General features: G+C 40.7%; 1 protein-coding gene across 2 annotated transcripts in view; it reads left to right on the forward strand.

Moving 5' to 3' along the window:
* DNER (delta/notch like EGF repeat containing) overlaps positions 1–18,108 on the forward strand; it is a 363,829-nt gene that overhangs the window by 330,613 nt on the left and 15,108 nt on the right. For both annotated transcript variants that reach the window (XM_050751101.1, XM_050751102.1), the window contains exon 11: positions 1,955–2,086. In XM_050751101.1, coding sequence (XP_050607058.1) covers positions 1,955–2,086 — 132 coding nt within the window. The remainder of the gene's footprint in view (positions 1–1,954; positions 2,087–18,108) is intronic.

Below are 18,108 nucleotides of genomic sequence, written 5' to 3' on the forward strand. Positions count from 1 at the left end.
AGCAGGCCTGGATGGACTGAACTGATAGCCCTGAGACTGCATGGAGTTTAGGAAATGAAAAGCATATGTCATTGACATTGGACTTCCTGAAGCAGAGTGAGGCTTTTGAGTTTTGCCAGACCGTAGCAGTAGGGAAATGTGGGCTGTTTCTGTAGCTATTCTTATAAAGGTAACAGAGCGTCTCATTTCAGAATTTGCAGTGTTCAGATTGCCAGCTAAAGAAAGCTATTGTTTAGTAAATATCTCCAATTACATGTATCTTCCTAGATGGTTGGAAAGTAGTACTGACGTATATGCTTGTTACGGTCTTTGATTTCATCCTTTTAACATTTCTCAGCACGTTCTTGGTTATATGTCTCTTCAACCAGTCTACCATGTGATGCCATTTGTAATAGTTTAATCTATGACTGTTTCTACTAAGAGTGATTGCCCCATTAATGGAAAGACAACCTTTGAAATAGGCAATCAATTTCATGTTTTTTACTATTGATGTAAGTGACTATATTTGTTGCAGGAAACAAATTCATGTATATATTACTGAATTATAATCAACCTAGTAGGACCTAGAAGTTGTAAATATTTTGTTCAACAGATTTTATTTAAAAATAAAATAGTAAGATGCCAGGTATAAAAACAGTGTGAGATAAAACAGACATGGAATATTTTAGTGTGAGATTCCTCCTCTAAAATGGCCTGAGTGACATACAATGGTTTTATAATAGTGAGGTAAACCAATAGCAGATAGAAAAGCAATTTAATGCTAATTAAGTGAGCCCAGAAGTAATCACTTGAGTGTATACTGAAACATTGCTTTTGAAAAATGGACAAAAATATCTTTAGTCCATGACCATAGCAATGCTAGGAGTTTTGTTTTCTCATCACTTTCTGCATTTATCTAAGCAAAGGAGGGCTTATTTTGAAAATTTCTTTTTCTCGTTTTCAAACTTTTGAGAGAGGGAGTGCCTCAATTTGAAATATCCTCTTCTCTTCACCTTTGATGAGATGCCTTTGAATTTAAGAAGTGTATGCATTTAGTATTGACTCATAATGATGGCTTTAAAATTACTTGAAGATGGCTTTGTTCTAAGGTGATGTTCGAATCACTGTGACATTGGCTCTGGACCCTGGTTTGTAATTTCTATCAGGTTCTCTCTGAAGCACACAAAGGTGTCCTGAAAAGTTGGGTCTAGCCAGGGTCAGGAGCTGAAGGTCACATTCTTCCTTATGGGAGAATAACTGACAGCTTCCCTTGGGCCACCATTTCTCAGAAAAAAATTAGGTCAGGTTTAGATTAACCCCAGGCTTCACAACTTCTCTTCTTAGGTGGACCTGATGCTCTTCCTGGGCATTTCACGTCCCCCAGCTTCAAGCAGAATCACATCCAGGGATTTGGAAAGTGAAGTAATCTCTCCTAATTGACTCAGGCTGGGTGCACAGCTATGTCCTAGAACTTTCCAGACAAGAGTCAAATGTCCAGTCTCACACACTCAAATACTTGGCTACAGAATAATCATAAACTGTGAGTTTTCAGCTTTCTGGAGTTTCAGAAAAATAAATAATAAGATTCAGCTGATGAATTCCAACATAAAATAGACTTCTTTAATAAAATCGAGACCCCAACTTCACTTTTTCTGATCCTGGAAAGATTTATTCAGACATGGGAATCAACCTCACTTAACTAGCTAAATGAAACTAGTTAACTAGTTAAGTAGACTAAAGGAAAGATTCTTTTTACCAGTGCTATATATATATATTTTTTCCTTTTTAATTTTACTGAAGTAAAAGATCCCGTGTCTGGAATTTTCTGAGAGTTCTGCACTTTGTACAAACAGCAGGTTAGGCTCTATTGCTAAAGGTTATGACCCTTAGCCTGGGATCTTTACTTTTTGGCCAGAAAAAATGGCAGGAACCATGGGTGCAGCGGTTTCACCACTGCTTTTTCTTATCTCCCTAGGTGAAGAGTGTGACATTGACATAAATGAATGTGACAGTAACCCCTGCCACCATGGTGGGAGCTGCCTGGACCAGTCCAATGGTTACACCTGCCACTGCCCGCATGGTTGGGTGGGAGCAAACTGTGAGATCCGTAAGTATTTCTGCAGTTCAGCCACTGTTATTTAACATTTATAGCTGTTACTTAAGCATTTTCCTTCATCAAAAAGATGCCGACTGTGACCAGAAAGCCCCCGAGTCACTGGCCGATGAGGCAGTGAGTCCCAGAGGGACAACCGGAGCTACACTTGTCCCATTTTGGTGCTCAATACCCAGTTTAGCATGTTTGCCCCCTGCATTCTGCTGCCCCCACTCCTTCCTGAGTCCGAAGCCAGCCTTTCCCCAGGATGAGAATTTTCAGATGTCATCCAGAGTTCACTGCTACTCATGCAGCCAAAAATGTGCTGAACAGAAAAGCATTAGAATCATATCAAAAAATAGAGTCTTTGTGTTGAAAATTAAAACACACACACACACACACACACACACAGAGAATGTAAATTCCCTTTTTATTTATGTGTTCAAGTGTCTTCAGATGTATTAAGTTCCATCTATTGCCTGGAGAAAAGTTCAGTGAAGACAAGCTTAAAAGAAAAGCTGAAAACATTTTGGGCTGCTTAAAGCTGAATGATCTCTTAGGGTGAACAAATAGAAGTTTGATAAATGTCTTAATCAAGATTTTACACCTTAAAACAATGTATCTACTAGGATTGAAGTGAAAATGTGAACTAACATGGAATTGAGCCTGCCTGCCTGCCTGCCTGCCTGCCTGCCTGCCTGCCTGCCTTCCTTCCTTCCTTCCTTCCTTCCTTCCTTCCTTCCTTCCTTCCTTCCTTCCTTCCTTCCTTCCTTCCTTCCTTCCTTTCTTTTTCTTTCTATTATACTTTTAAAGTTCTGGGATACATGTGCAGAACATGCAGGTTTGTTGCATACACATGCCATGGTGGTGTGCTGCACCCATCAACCTATCATCTACATTACGTATTTCTCCTCATGCTATCCCTCCCCTAGCTTCCCACCACCTGACAGGCCCCAGTGTATGATGTTCCCCTCCCTGTGTCCATGTGTTCTCATTGTTCAACTCCCACTTATGAGTGAGAACATGTGGTGTTTGATTTTCTGTTCCTGTGTTAGTTTGCTGAGAATGATGGTTTCCAGCTTAATCCATGTCCCTGTAAAGGACATGAACTCATCCTTTTTTATGGATGCATAATATTACATGGTGTATATGTGCCACATTTTCTTTTTCCAGTCTATCACTGATGGGCATTTGGGTTGGTTCCAAGTCTTTGCTGTTGTGAACAATGCTTCAATAAACATACATGTGCATGTTTCTTTATAGTAGAATGATTTATAATCCTTTGGGTATATACCCAGTAATGGGATTGCTGGGTCAAATGGTATTTCTGGTTCTAGATCCTTGAGGAATCGCCACACTGTCTTCCACAATGGTTGAACTAATTTACATTCCCACCAAGTGTATAAAAGCGTTCCTATTTCTCCACATCCTCTCCAGCATCTGTTGTTTCCTGACTTTTTAATGATCACCATTCTAACTGGTGTGAGATGGTATCTCATTGTGGTTTTGATTTGCATTTCACTAATGACCAGTGATGATGAACTTTTTTTCATATGTTTTTTGGTTGCATAAATGTCCTTTTGAGAGGTATCTGTTCTTTTGAGAGGTATCTGTTCATACCTTTTGCCCACTTTTTGATGGGGTTGATTTTTTTCTTGTAAATTTGTTTAAGTTCTTTGTAGGTTCTGGATATTAGCCCTTTTTCAGATGGATAGATTGCAAAAATTTTCTCCCATTCTGTAGGTTGTCTTTTCACTGTGATGATAGTTTCTTTTGTTGTGCAGAAGCTCCTTACTTTATTAGATCCCATTTGTCCATTTTGGCCTTTGTTGCCATTGCTTTTGGTGTTGTAGTCCTGAAGTCTTTGCCCATGCCTATATCCTGAATGGTGTTGCCTAGGTTGTCTTCTAGGGTTTTTATAGTTTTAGGTCTTACGTATACGTCTTTTATCCATCTTGAGTTAATTTTTGTATAAGGTGTAAGGAAGGGGTCCAGTTTCAGTTTTCTGCATATGGCTAGCCTGTTTTCCCAACACCATTTATTAAATAGGGAATCCTTTCACCAACGCTGTTTTTGTCAGGTTTATCAAAGATCAGATGGTTGCAGACGTGTGGCGTTCTGAAGCCTCTGTTCTTTTCCATTGGTCTATATATCTGTTTTGGTACCAGTATCATGACGTTTTGGTTACCGTAGCCTTGTAGTATAGTTTGCAGTTACGTATCATGATGCCTCCAGCTTTGTTTTTGTTGCTTAGAATTGTCTTGACATACAGGCCCTTTTTTGGTTCCATATGAAATTTAAAGTAGTTTTTTCTAATTCTGTGAAGAAAGTCAGTGGTAGCTTAGTGGGGATAGCATTGAATGTATAAATTACTTTGGGCAGTATAGCCATTTTCAGGATATTAATTCTATCTATGAGCATGAAATGTGTTTTCATTTGTTTGTGTCTTCTCTTATTTCCTTGAACAGTGGTTTGTAGTTCTCCTTGGGAGGTCCTTCACATCCCTTGTAAGTTGTATTTTTATGTATTTTATTCTCTTTGTCACAATTGTGAATGAGAATTCACTCATGATTTGGCTCTCTGTTTGTCTATTATTGGTGTATAGGAAAGCTTGTGATTTTTGCACAATGATTTTGTATCTTGAGACTTTGCTAAAGTTGCTTATCAGCTTAAGGAGATTTTGAGCTGAGACAATGGGGTTTTCTAAATATACAATCATGTCATCTGCAAACAGAGACTATTTTACTTCCTCTCTTCCTATTTGAATACCCTTTATTTCTTTCCCTTGCCTGATTGATCTGGCCAGAACTTCCAATACTATGTTGAATAGGAGTGGTGAGAGAAGGCATCCTTATCTTGTGCCAGTTTTCAAAGGGAATGCTTCTAACTTTTGCCCATTCAGTATGATATTGGCTGTGGTTTTTCATAAATAGCTCTTATTATTTTGAGATACGTTCTGTCAATACCTAGTTTATTGAGAGGTTTTAGCATTAAGAGGTGTTGAACTTTATCGAAGGCCTTTTCTGCATCTATTGAGACAATCATGTGGTTTTTATCATTGGTTCTGTTTATGTGATGGATTACGTTTATTGATTTGCATATGTTGAACTCTTGCATCCTAGGGATGAAGCCAACTTGATCATGGTGGATAAGCTTTTTCTTTTTCTTTCTTTTTTTTTCTGGATGGAGTCTCGCTCCATCACCCAGACTGGACTGCAGTAGTGGATAAGCTTTTTGATGTGCTGCTGGATTTGGTTTGCCAGTATTTTATTGAGGATTTTTGCATCAATGTTTATCAGGGATATTGGCCTGAAATTTTCTTTTTTTAGTTGTGTCTCTGCCAGGTTTTGGTATCAGGATGATGCTGGCCTCATAAAATGAGTTAGGAAGGAGTCCCTCTTTCCTGTTGTTTGGAATAGTTTCAGGAGGAGTGGTACCAGCTCCTCTTTGTACCTCTGATAGAATTTGGCTGTGAATCCATCTGGTCCTGGGCTTTTTTTGGTTGGTAGGCTATTAATTACTGCCTCAATTTCAGAACTTGTTATTGGTCTATTCAGGGATTCAACTTCTTCCTGGTTTAGTCTTGGAAGGGTGGATGTGTCCAGGAATTTATCTGTTTCTTCTAGATTTTCTAGTTTATTTGCATAGAGCTGTTTATGGTATTCTCTGATGGTAGTTTGTATTTCTGTCGGATCAGTGGTGATATCCCCTTTATCATTTTTATTGTGTCTATTTGATTCTTCTCTCTTCTTTGTTAGTCTTGCTAATGGTCTATGTATTTTGTTAATCTTTTCGAAAAACCAGCTTCTGGATTCCTTGATTTTTTTTGAAGGGTTTTTCTTGCCTCTGTCTCCTTCAGTTCTGCTCTGATCTTAGTTATTTCTTGTCTTCTGCTAGCTTTTGAATTTGTTTGTTTTTGCTTCTCTAGTTCTTTTAATTGTGATGTTAGGGTGTTGATTTTAGATCTTTCCCACTTTCTCCTGTGGGCATTTAGTGCTATAAATTTCCCTCTAAACACTGCTTTCGCTGTGTCCCAGAGATTCTGGTACATTGTGTCTTTGTTCTCATTAGTTTCAAAGAACTTATTTATTTCTGCATTAATTTCGTTATGTGCCCAGTAGTCATTCAGAGCAGGTTGTTCTCTTTCTTTGTAGTTGTGCAGTTTTGAGTGAGTTTCTTAATCCTGAGTTCTAATTTGATTGCACTGTGGTCTAAGAGACTGTTATGATTTCCATTTTTTGTAATTGCTGAGGAGTGTTATACTTCCAATTATGTGGTCAATTTTAGAATAAGTGTGATGTGGTGCTGAGAAGAATGTATATTCTGTTGATTTGGAGTGGAGAGTCCTGTAGATGTCTACTAGGTCTGCTTGGTCCAGAGCTGAGTTCAAGTCCTGAATATTCTTGTTAATTTTCTGTTTTGTGGATCTGTCTAATATTGACAGTAGGGTGTGAAAGTCTCCCACTATTATTGTGTGGGAGTCTAATTCTCTTTGTAGGTCTCTAAGAGCTTGCTTTATGAATCTGGTTGCTCCTGTATTGGGTACATACATATTTAAGATAGTTAGCTCTTCTTGTTGCATTGATCCCTTTACCATTATATAATGCCCTTCTTTGTCTTTTTTGATCTTTGTTGTTTTAAAGTCTGTTTTGGTAGAGACTAGGATTGAAACCCCTCCTTTTTTTGCTTTCCATTTGCTTGGTAACTATTCCTCCATCCCTTTATTTTAAGCCTGTGTGCGTTTTTGCACGTGAGATGGGTCTCCTGAATACAGCACACTGATGGCTCTTGACTCTATCCAATTTGCCAGTGTGTGTCTTAACTGGGGCATTTAGCCCATTTACATTTAAGGTTAGTATTGTTATGTGTGAATTTGCTCCTGTCATTATGATGCTAGCTGGTTATTTTGCCCGTTAGTTGATGCAGTTTTTTCATAGTTTCAGTTGTCTTTACAATTTGGTATGTTTTTGCAGTGGCTGGTACTGGTTTTTCCTTTCCATATTTAGTGCTTCCTTCAGGAGCTCTTGTAAGGCAGGCCTGGTGGTGACAAAATCTCTCAGCAATTGCTTGTCTGTAAAGGATTTTATTTTCCTTCACTTATGAAGCTTAGGTTGGCTGGATATGAAATTCTGGGTTGAAAATTGTTTTCTTTAAGAATGTTGAATATTGGCCCTCATTCTCTTCTGGCTTGTAGGATCTTCAGAGAGATCCGCAGTTAGTCTGATGGACTTCCTTTTGTGGGTAACCTGACCTTTCTCTCTGGCTGCCCTTAACATTTTTCCTTCACTTCAACCTTGGTCAATATGATGATTATGTGTCTTGGGGTTGCTCTTCTTGAGGAGCATCTTTGTGATGTTCTCTGTATTTTCTGAATTTGAATGTTGGCCTGTCTTGCTAGGTTGGGAAAGTTCTCCTGGATAATATCCTATGGAATGGAACCAAGTGTTTTCCAACTTGGTTCCATTCTCCCAGTCACTTTCAGGTACACCAATCAAACACGTTTGGTCTTTTCACATAGTCCCCTGTTTCTTGGAGGCTTTGTTTATTCATTTTCATTCTTTTTTCTCTAATCTTGTCTTCACGCTTTATTTCATTAAGTTGGTCTTCAGTCTCTTATATCCTTTCTTCTGCTTGATCCATTTGGATATTGATACTTGTGTATGCTTCACAAAATTGTCTTGCTGTGTTTTTCAGCTCCATCAGGTCATTTATGTTCTTCTCTAAACTTGTTATTCTAGTTAGCAATTCATCTAATCTTTTTTCAAGTTTCTTAGCTTCCTTGCTTTGGGTTAGAACATGCTTCTTTAGCTTGGAGGAGTTTGTTATTACGCACCTTCTGAAGCCCACTTCTGTCAATTTGTCAAACTTATTTTCTGTCCAGTTTTGTTTCCTTGCTAATGAGAAGTTGTGATCCTTTGGAGGAGAAGAGGCGTTCTGGTTTTTGGAATTTTCAGCCTTTTTGTGCTGGTTTTTCCTCAATCTTCGTGGATTTATCTACCTTTGGTCTTTGATGTTGGTGACCTTCAGGTGGGGTTTCTGTGTGGATATCATTTTTGTTGATGTTGATGCTATTCCTTTCTGTTTGTTAGTTTTCCATCTAACATGTTTGTTAGTTTTCCATCTAACAGTCAGACCCCTCTGCTGTGGGTCTGCTGGAGTTTGCTGGATGTCCACTCCAGACCGTTTGCCTGGGTATCACCAGTGGAGGCTGTGGAACAGCAAAGATGTCTGCCTGTTCCTTCCTCTGGAAGCTTCTTCCCAGAGGGGCACCTGGCAGATGCCAGCTGGAGTTCCCCTATAAGAGGTGTCTGTTGACCCCTGCTGGGAGGTGTCTCTCTGTCACTTGAGGAGGCAGCCTGTCCCTTATCAGAGCTCGAGTGCTGTGCTGGGAGATCCACTGCTCACTTCAGAGCCAGGCGGCAGAACATTTAAGTCTGCTGAAGCTGTACCTACAGCTGCCCTTTCCCCCAGGTGTTCCGTCCCAGGGAGATGGGAGTTTTATCTATAAGCTCCTTACTGAGGCTTCTGCCTTTCTTTCAGAGATGCCCTGCCGAGAGAGGAGGAATCTAGAGAGGCAGTCTGGTTATAGTGGCTTTGCGGTGCTGTGGTGGGCTCCATCCAGTCGAACTTCCTGGCAGCTTTGTTTACACTGTGAGGCGAAAACCACCTACTCAAGCCTCAGTAACAGTGGTGGACCCCCCTCCCCCCACCAAGCTTGAGTGTCCCAGGTCGACTTCAGACTGCTGTGCTGGTAGCAAGAATTTCAAGCCAGTGGATCTTAAATTGCTAGGCTCCATGGAGGTGGGATCTGCTGAGCTAGAACACTTGGCTCCCTGGTTCAGCCCCCTTTCCAGGGGAGTGAACAGTTCTGTCTCACTGGTGTTCCAGGAGCCACTGGGTTATGAAAAAAAAATACTCCTGCAGCTAGCTTGGTGTCTGCCCAAACGGCTGCCCAGTTTTGTGCTTGAAACCCAGGGCCCTGGTGGCATAGGTACCCGAGGGAATCTCCTGGTCTGTGGGTTGTGAAGACCATGGGAAAAGCATAGTATCTGGGCCGGACTGCACCATTCCTCACAGCACAGTCCCTCACAGCTTCCCTTGGCTAGGGGAGGGAGTTCCCTGACCCCTTGTGCTTCCTGGGTGGGGCAACGCCCCACCCTGCTTCTGCTCACCCTCCATGGGCTGCACCCACTGTCTAACCAGTCCCAATGAGATGAGCCAGCTACCTCAGTTGGAAATGCAGAAATCACCTGCCTTCTGCATTGATCTTGCTGGGAGCTGCACACGGGAGCTGTTCCTATGCGACCATTTTGCTAGCCACCCCTCCAGTTTTCTTTATTTTATTTTATTATTTTATTTTTATTTTTTGAGACAGAGTCTCGCTCTATCCAGGCTGGAGTGCAGTGGTGCGATCTCAGCTCACCGCAACCTCTGCCTCCCAGGTTCAAGTGACTCTCCTACCTCAGCCTCCTGAGTAGCTGGGATTACAGGTGTGTGCTACCACTCCCGGCTAATTTTGGTATTTTTAGACGAGAAGGGGTTTCACTATGCTGGCCAGGATGGTCTCAATCTCTTGACCTCATGATCCACCTGCCTTGGCCTCCCAAAGTGCTGGGATTACAGGCATGAGTCACTGTGCCCAGCTGCAATCAAGTTTTCAACAGTTTTGGAACTGTTAAAGATTCAACTTTGAAAGGTATTGTCTTCTTATTTAAATTAGCTGGGTCAATTTAATCTTTCATAGCAGAAGAGAACTAACCGTGCTGGTTGGGTGAATGTTTCCTCCCTGTTCCAGATCACTTCTTTTCCTGGGAAAGTTGTGTAAGAACTCCCTTCCGTGCTCTCTCACCTGCTCACTCACCATTTGGCAGATAAAGACAACTTCTGAGTGAATTTGGAAGGATGCAAATCAGTACCCACAGCCCTGCCTGCCTGCTTGCCTGCCTGTCTGTGTCACTCAGCCTGATCTGTCTGCTGTCTCTACTCCTTCACTCTAAGTCACAAGACCAGGCCCTCACTGGTGGTTCTGGCTGCCTATGACTGGGTAGGGTCATCTCATTCTCAGTGCTTGTCTAACATAGGGGGTGGCCAGTATTAGGAAACTCTCTTGTCCAAATGTGGACCACATTCTCTGACATCAACGTGACCAACTTGACCACATTCTCCAGTGTCAATTTGATCAACTTGATAAGAGGTGGAGGATATGATTTAGACTCTTAGCTGCTCACTCAGTGTCTTTCCTCTTGGTTCATGCGGCCAAAGTGTGAAGTGTGTAATCATTATAGGCCTCCCCCTTAGCCTTCTCGATCGCTCTCATACAGAATGGGCTTAGAATTAACTTTCCTTGCTAATGATAGGTGAGAAATACTTTCTTGTTGAAGAGAGAGACAAGGGACTGAAAAGGATTTCAATGGTAAAATTCTAAGGGACTGTAGTTATAGGATGTTAAGTCCAGTCTGGTGGAATCTGCTGGTGGAAAGGATTCCAGATATGGGTCAACAGGACCTTGGTTCTTATTCTGGCCAAGGCACTTGTTGTTATGACTGTATTTGCTTGTGCTGAGCCTCAGTTTACTTTTCCATAAAATGGGATCGGTTTTCATTCTGAAGTTTAGTATGACAAATTGACACACTTTGTGCCTTTAGGTCAGAGTAATATCTATTTAAAACTTTAAAATGGGATTCATGAAGATAAATATATAGGAGAGTATAGATGAAAAGTCAGGAATACACAGGATATCATCAAGAAATTTTGAAGTGAAATCCTATCATTGTAAAAAATCTAAAGTTTACTTCTTCTGGTAATGATAATATAGGCAAAGTATGGAATAACAAAAGGATCAAAGTCGACTTCAAATTCAAGCTCCATCATATTCTAACTATGTAACCTAGAAAAACAAATTTACCTCTGGGAGCCTTGTCTTTCTCACTTGATTATAGGAAGGCTTCCTGTGCTGGTTGCTGTGAGGATTACATGAGGCAAATGTGCAGATTTCTGGGTTCAGTAGACACTAAATAAATACTGGTTGATCTTTCTTTTATTTTTTCTATACTACTGTAGCTCTTATGCTATGAGCTACTCCCAGGGAGGATTAACCTTCAGCAATTGTCTTTTTAGATGCTGCCTGCAGCCCGGGACAGTGGCTATTCTGAGTGGCTGGGTGTGATAGGGTACATTATACATCTCAGTGCATACCTGGACGCTCTATTCACTCACTCTATCATTTTCCATTTGATGATCTCATTTTTATTTCTCTATAGGGCCAAAGGTATTAAAACAAATTTAATTACAGATCAGTCTCTGCCAGGTTCCAGCACTGGATATTTCTAACCATGACCTGAGTATATGGAAAGGAGATCGTGTGTATGAGGTTTGCAGATGACACATAACTGAAGCCAGTGGCTCGTGTCTAGAGAACTGGATCTGAATCAATGGAATGAATCCCAGGATCCGGAGTGGACACAGAGTTCGTACAGTTGGTGGGCAGGGAAGCTGTAAGAGGCCTCTAGTCCTGCGTGAGCCATGGGAACCATGGCCTCTTAGGTCTCTTTCTAACCCTGAGCATCTGTGATCCTCTGAAGTGTCCGGAAACCAAGAGGAGGATGCCTGGATATCTCAAAGTTTAGTCAGTAGATCTAAACAGAAAAGCTTAGAGGTACGCAGAGAACCATGGCCCACATAGCTACATGGTGCTGGAGGGCTGCTGACTCACCCAAGGAAGTAAAGGAGGCTTCTGTTAACTGAATCACTGCCTTCAGAGGCCACATTGCTTGCCTCTCTTCCTTGTTCCCTCTGCTGTAGCCACAGTGTCCTGCTTTCCCTTCCTTGAGCAGGTCAAGGTCATCCCTGCCTTCAGGACCTTTACCCATGCTGTTCCCTATGCCTGGAGCTCACTTCCTTCAGATCTTATCACAGCTGCCTTCTTCTCATTCAGGTCTCAGTTCAAAGGTGCCTTCCCTGACCATCTGTATTAGTTTCCTCTTGTCACTGTAACAAATTGCCACAGATTGAATGGCTTAAAATAACACAGATCTATCATGTTACAGTTCTAGAAGGCAGAAGTTCAAAATGGGCCTCACTGGGCTAAAATCAAGGGACCAGCATGGCTGTCTTCCTTCTGGAGGCTCTAGGGGAGAGCTTGTCTTCCCTCGCCTTTTCTAACCTTAAGGCTGCTCACATTTCTTGGCCATTGGTCCCTTCTGCCTTCTTCAGAGTCAGAAATCATGTCATTTTGACCTCTGCTTTCATTGTCATCACTCAATTTTCAACTCTCCTCCCTCCTTCTTTTGCTTATTAGGACTCTTATGGTTGCATTGAGCTTGTCCAGATAATCCAGAGTAATCTCTCCGTCTCAAGATCTCAATTTAATCACATTTGCGAAGTCATTTTTTGCCATATAAAGTAATGTATTGATAGGTTCTGGGCATTAGGACATCTTTGGGAGACCCTTATTCTGCCTTTCATACCACCCAGCAATGGTATCTCATTCCTTTCTCTATTTGTTCTTAAATATTACAGTATTTGGGGATGAGGTAGAATTAGTTTTATCTGTTAATGCATCACCCTAGTCATTTGCCTCTTTAGGGTAATTATCTGGCCACCAGTTAGTGATAAGAAGCAGAGATCTAACAGACCACATAGATTTATCAAAACTATCAAGAAGATTGATCCAGGACCATCCTAATAGAATCGTTCAAATAGCTATAGTGATTTATACACGTTTTAAGGCAAATGAAAACCCACAGTTCTGGAAATTAACAGAACAACGTTGGTGAAGTTTTAAATCTCTGCCATTCATTTTTACCACCTTGGGACTGATCACAGTTTTTTGTTTTTTTTTTTTTAATTATAATAAAGGGAAAACATGCCTTCCTAGAATCAAGGTCTAAAAATCAAAATATCTATAAATCTTGACATAGCAGTGTTGGTGTGTTTTGTTTTGTCTGTATAAGGTTTATAAAGTTAGAGTTATAGTTAACCTTGCTGACTGACAGTTGAGCAGTTTTGTGTATTAAACAGTTGAATCTGTGGTTAAATACAGTTAAACTATTGAATTAATGATATTTTGCAGTTGAGAAATAGGCAAATAGGCTATCTTAGATTTATGCATTCAATAAGGAATCAGTGGCTCTTTATTGTCAGGAATTGAGTGTAGTTCTGGGATATAAGGGTTAATGAAACATCCCCTTCCTTTGGGAGCTTGTAATCTGAGGGCAGGTTTCAATATATGATGAGTCGCTGTAAGGCTTTGCACAGCCACGTCTAGACAACCAGGGAAAGGGAATGTAACTCCTCCTGGGACCAGAGTGTGAAGTATAGATGGATGTCTTGGGCCTCTTCCTTTAATAATAGATAGAATTTAATAATAGTTAAAGAAACTTATCCAATGATTATATTATATGGGCAGTTCTTAGTATACAAATAGGTTGGCTTCTTTGGTTCTCATTTTTATATAAACCAAGACGTTTAAAAAATAAAATTAATTAATATCTCTCTTTATCCAGATCCCCACCTCACTCCTTAAAGGTAACTACTGTTAGACATTTATTGCGTATTCTTCTAGATGCATCAGTCAATAGAAAAGTTCCTATTTTCTCCTGTACAAATGAGAGTTTTATACACACTCTTCAACATATTGCTTTTATGTGTAACAGTATATCCTGAAGGTGCACCCACACTATCTTATGCAGATCTATGTCACTTTTTAAAATGTCACATGGTATTTCCATTCTTTAGCATCTCTAAAATTTATTTAATCAGACCCCCATTGATAGATAATACATTTGGAGGGGTTTGCTATTTAAAGCAATACTGGAATGAATATTCTTATATATATGCACCTGTCTTAGTTTGCTTGGGATACTATAACAAAATACCTTACAGTAAGTAATTGCTCACAGTTCTGGAGGCTGGGAAGTCTGAGAGCAAGGCACTGGCAGATCCAGTGTCTGATGAGGGTCCATTCCTCATAGATAGGGCCTTCTGGCAGTGTCTTCACATGGTGGAAGGGCAAGGTGGCTCTCTTGGGCCTCTTTTATAAGGACATTAACCTACTTCATGAAGGCAGAGCCCTCATGACTTAATCACTTCCCAAAGACTACATCTCTTAATACTATGGCTTTGTCAATTAGTGTATTAGTTTGTTTTCATACTGTTATAAAGAACTGCTTGAGACTGGGTAATTTATAAAGGAAAGAGGTTTAATTGATTTACAGTTCAGCATGGCTGGGAAGGTCTCAGGAAACTTACAATCATGGCAAAAAGCGAAGGGGAAGCAAAGCACCTTCTTCACAAGTTGGCAGGAAGGAGAACTGTTGAGTGAATGGGGAAGAACCCCTTAGAAAACCATCAGATTTCGTGAGAACTCACTATCATGAGAACAGGATGGGGGAACCGCCCCCATGATTCAGTTACTTCCACCTGTCACTCCCTTAACATGTGGGGATTATGAGGATTATGGGGACTACAATTCAAGATGAGATTTGGGTGGGGACACAGTGCCTAACTGTATCAATTAGGTTGCAACATTTAAACTTGGGAGTCATATACATACATTCAGATTGTAGCAGCATCTTTGTGCTTACTTATGTGAGAATATCAATAACAGAAATTCTCAAAGATAAAATTGTCAAAGAGTTTTTGCATTTAATATTTTGATTTTGATTGGTGATTACCTTTTAACTTTTCATGAGCATTTCATTATAAGTTGGCTTTTTGCCTTTTAGAACTTTTCCCCTCCAAAGCAATGGTGGTGGGGTCCAAGGGTAACTTGCAAATCCCACTGAATCCATAATTACCTTTAGTACATACTTGGAACACCAGGAATGCATCCTCTACTTCTCAGGGAGGGACTGAGGCTAGATGTGGGGAAAGCATACTGATTGAGCGGGAAGAATGCTGTTGTGGAGTTTTGTGGTTGATAACTCAATTCTGTGAGTTGAGCTGGTTTTGAATTCTAGCTCAGGTATTTATCCTTGGGCCAGAAAACAAGGTCTCTGAGCCTTAGGCCTTGATAAATGGGATAGTAAATGTAACCAATATTGTTCAGTGACTGGTACATACTAGGTACTTAATAAATGATTGCCTTAATTATTATCATCAGCTGTCTTTCTCTTTGAACAACTAGAAGTCTCTGGGCATCTGCTGAAAATGAAATTTCCCATCTCTGATGGAATCTTGGTAAATTAGATACTTTTGGGTTAATAACCAATTTTCTACAAGTACAGAATATTGTAGGACCACAGGCATTATATAGATAGGTAGTTGTTATTGATGTAATCTTGACTATTTTATTCCAAAGAATCTCATGAGGAGGAACTTTCCATTGTCTCTCTGAAGAGTACTGATGGATGTGTACAGCATAGGGAAATGCTTTTCATGCCTTTTGAGTGCAACCCACAATAAGTAGTATGTTTTACATCTTGACACTGCATGTAACACACAGACTAATATACACACAAACACACACAATGTAAAATAATACTTAACTTTTTATAAGTGTGACAAACTCTGAAATAGTTCTCTAAATTTTGTTTTTAAATGTGAGTCTGGCCCCATTACACTGATTTCTACGATCTACAGTTTGGAAAACATTCCTTATTGATTGAAGTGTGTGGCTTTAGAACCAGAGCAGCTGGGCTTAAACTCAGGGGCTGCCATTTACTATCTGTGTAACCCTGGGCACATAGCTTCCCTCTTAGTCTCAGTTGCTTCTATATAAAATGAATGTAATAACAGTGTCTACCTCAAAGCATTATAGGAGGAATAGGTGAGTTAGCACCTTAACACTTAGTGTCCAGTACACATTGAACCCTCAATAAATATCAGCTCTTATTAACCAAAATGATGAGCTAAACATCAAAATTTAACTATTAGACATAACTGCTTGGGTGTCTTAAAAGTACTTCCAATTTATTTGTTTATTCAACTTTTATTTTAGATTCAGGGGTACATGTTTAGGTTTTTACCTGGGTACATTGTATGATGCTGAGGTTTGGGATATGAATGATCCTGTCACCCAGGTACTGACTATAGTTCCCATTAGTTTTTTAACCATTTCCCCGCTCCCTTTCCTTCCTCCCTAATGTCTACTGTTGTGGCCTCTATGTCCACAAGTACCCGATGTTTAGCTCCTTTTTTTCTTTTTTTTTTTTGAGACAGGGTCTCACCCTGTCACCCAGGCTGGAGTTCACTGGTGAGATCTCAGCTCACTGCACCCTTCACTTCCCAGGCTCAAGCCATTCTTGTGCCTCAGCCTTCCAAGTAGCTGGGATTACATGAATGTGCCATGACACCTGGCTAATTTTTTTTGTATCTTTAGTAGAGATGGGGTTTCACCATGTTGGCCAGGCTGGTCTGGGACTCCTAAGATCAAAGCTATCCACTCACTAGGGCCTCCCAGACTGCTGGGATTACAGGTATGAGCCATCGTGCCTGGCCAGCTCCCACTTATAAGTGAGAATATGTGGTGTTTGTTTTTCTGCTCCTATGTTAATTCACTTAGGATAATGGCCTTCAGCTGCATCCATGTTGCTGCAAAGGCCATTATTTCACTCTTTTTTTATGGCTGCATGGTATTCCATGCTGTATATGTACCACTTTTTCTTTATTTAATCCACCATTGATGGGCACCTTGGTTGATTCTGTATCTTTCTATTGTGAATAGTGCTGCAGTGAACGTGCAAGTGCCTGTGTTTTTTTGGTAGAACAATTTGTTTTCTTTTGGATACGTACCCAGTAATGAGATTGCTGAGTTGAGTGGTAGTTCTAAGTTCTTTGAGAAATCTCCAAACTGCTTTCCACAGTGGCTGAACTAATTTACATTTCCACCAACAGTGTATTCCCTTTTTCTCTTGTCCTTGCCAATAGCTGTTGTTTCTTGACTTTTTAATCATCGCCATTCTGACTGGTGGGACATGGTTATCTTATTGTGGTTTTGATTTGCATTTCTCTGATAATTAGTGATGTTGAGCCTTTTTTCATGTTTTTTGGCCACTTATAAGCTTGCTTTTGAGAAGTGTCTGTTCATATATCCTGCCCACTTTTGAATGAGGCTATTTGTTTTTTGTTTGTTCAGTGTTTAAGTTTCTTATAGATTCTGGATATTAGACCTTTCTTGGATGCATCATTTGCAAATATTTTCCCCTCTTCTGTAGGTTGTCTGTTTACTCTGTCAATAGTTTATTTGCTGTGCTCTTTAGTTTAATTAGGTCTCACTTGTCAATTTTTGCATTTGTTGCGATTGCTTTTGAGGATTTAGTCATATGTTCTTTCCCAAAGCCCGTGTCCAGAATTGGTACCATCAATTTAACATGTATAAAACCAAACTCAGGATCTTCCTCTCCAACCTGGTTGTCTCACTCGGCTACAGCACCTCATCCATCCAGCGATAAAAGCCAGGAAACCGAGAGTTGTCCTCCTGGTTTCTCTCCCCTCATTGGCCTATCTGTATGAGCTGCATTTAGTCTGGTGGATTCCCCCCTAACACAGCACTCACATCCATTCCCCTCTCTCTGTCTCCATGCCCATCACTACAGGTCAAGCTACCACTAACTCTGCCCCATCCTGCAGGAACCTCTGAACTGGCCTCTGTCCTTGTTCCTCAAATCCTTTCTTCATGCACAGCCAGAAGGATCTTTTCAAAGTGCAAATTGGAACACTCAGACCCTCCCTCCCACTGTTTCCAACCCTGACTGTGCCAAGCTCCTATTAAAATAAATAAGTGAGTAAAGACCCAAGGCCACACTGCCCTACCCTATAAAGAGATCCCTTCTCCTTGCTGCGGCCACTCTCTTGCCTCTCTCTCAAGCAGTCTCGCTGTTCTCCTTCCAGCCCTTGTTCTGCTCCCTCAGTCCCTCCCACAGGCCTGTGCTCACTCTGGTTCTTTGCCTGTGCAGTCTTCCCTCTGCTCTTGCCTGTCCCTGGTTACTGCCCACTCACACTTAGAACCTAACTCCCTAAGGGTTCCTGTTGTGCAAGCTCTCTTGACAGTCAGTGCCGTGAAATATCTCCTGTCCTCCTGCTGCGCTGAAGAGCTT

The sequence above is a fragment of the Macaca thibetana genome, chromosome 12 (genome assembly GCF_024542745.1).
Source record: "Macaca thibetana thibetana isolate TM-01 chromosome 12, ASM2454274v1, whole genome shotgun sequence".
Classification (NCBI taxonomy): domain Eukaryota; kingdom Metazoa; phylum Chordata; class Mammalia; order Primates; family Cercopithecidae; genus Macaca; species Macaca thibetana.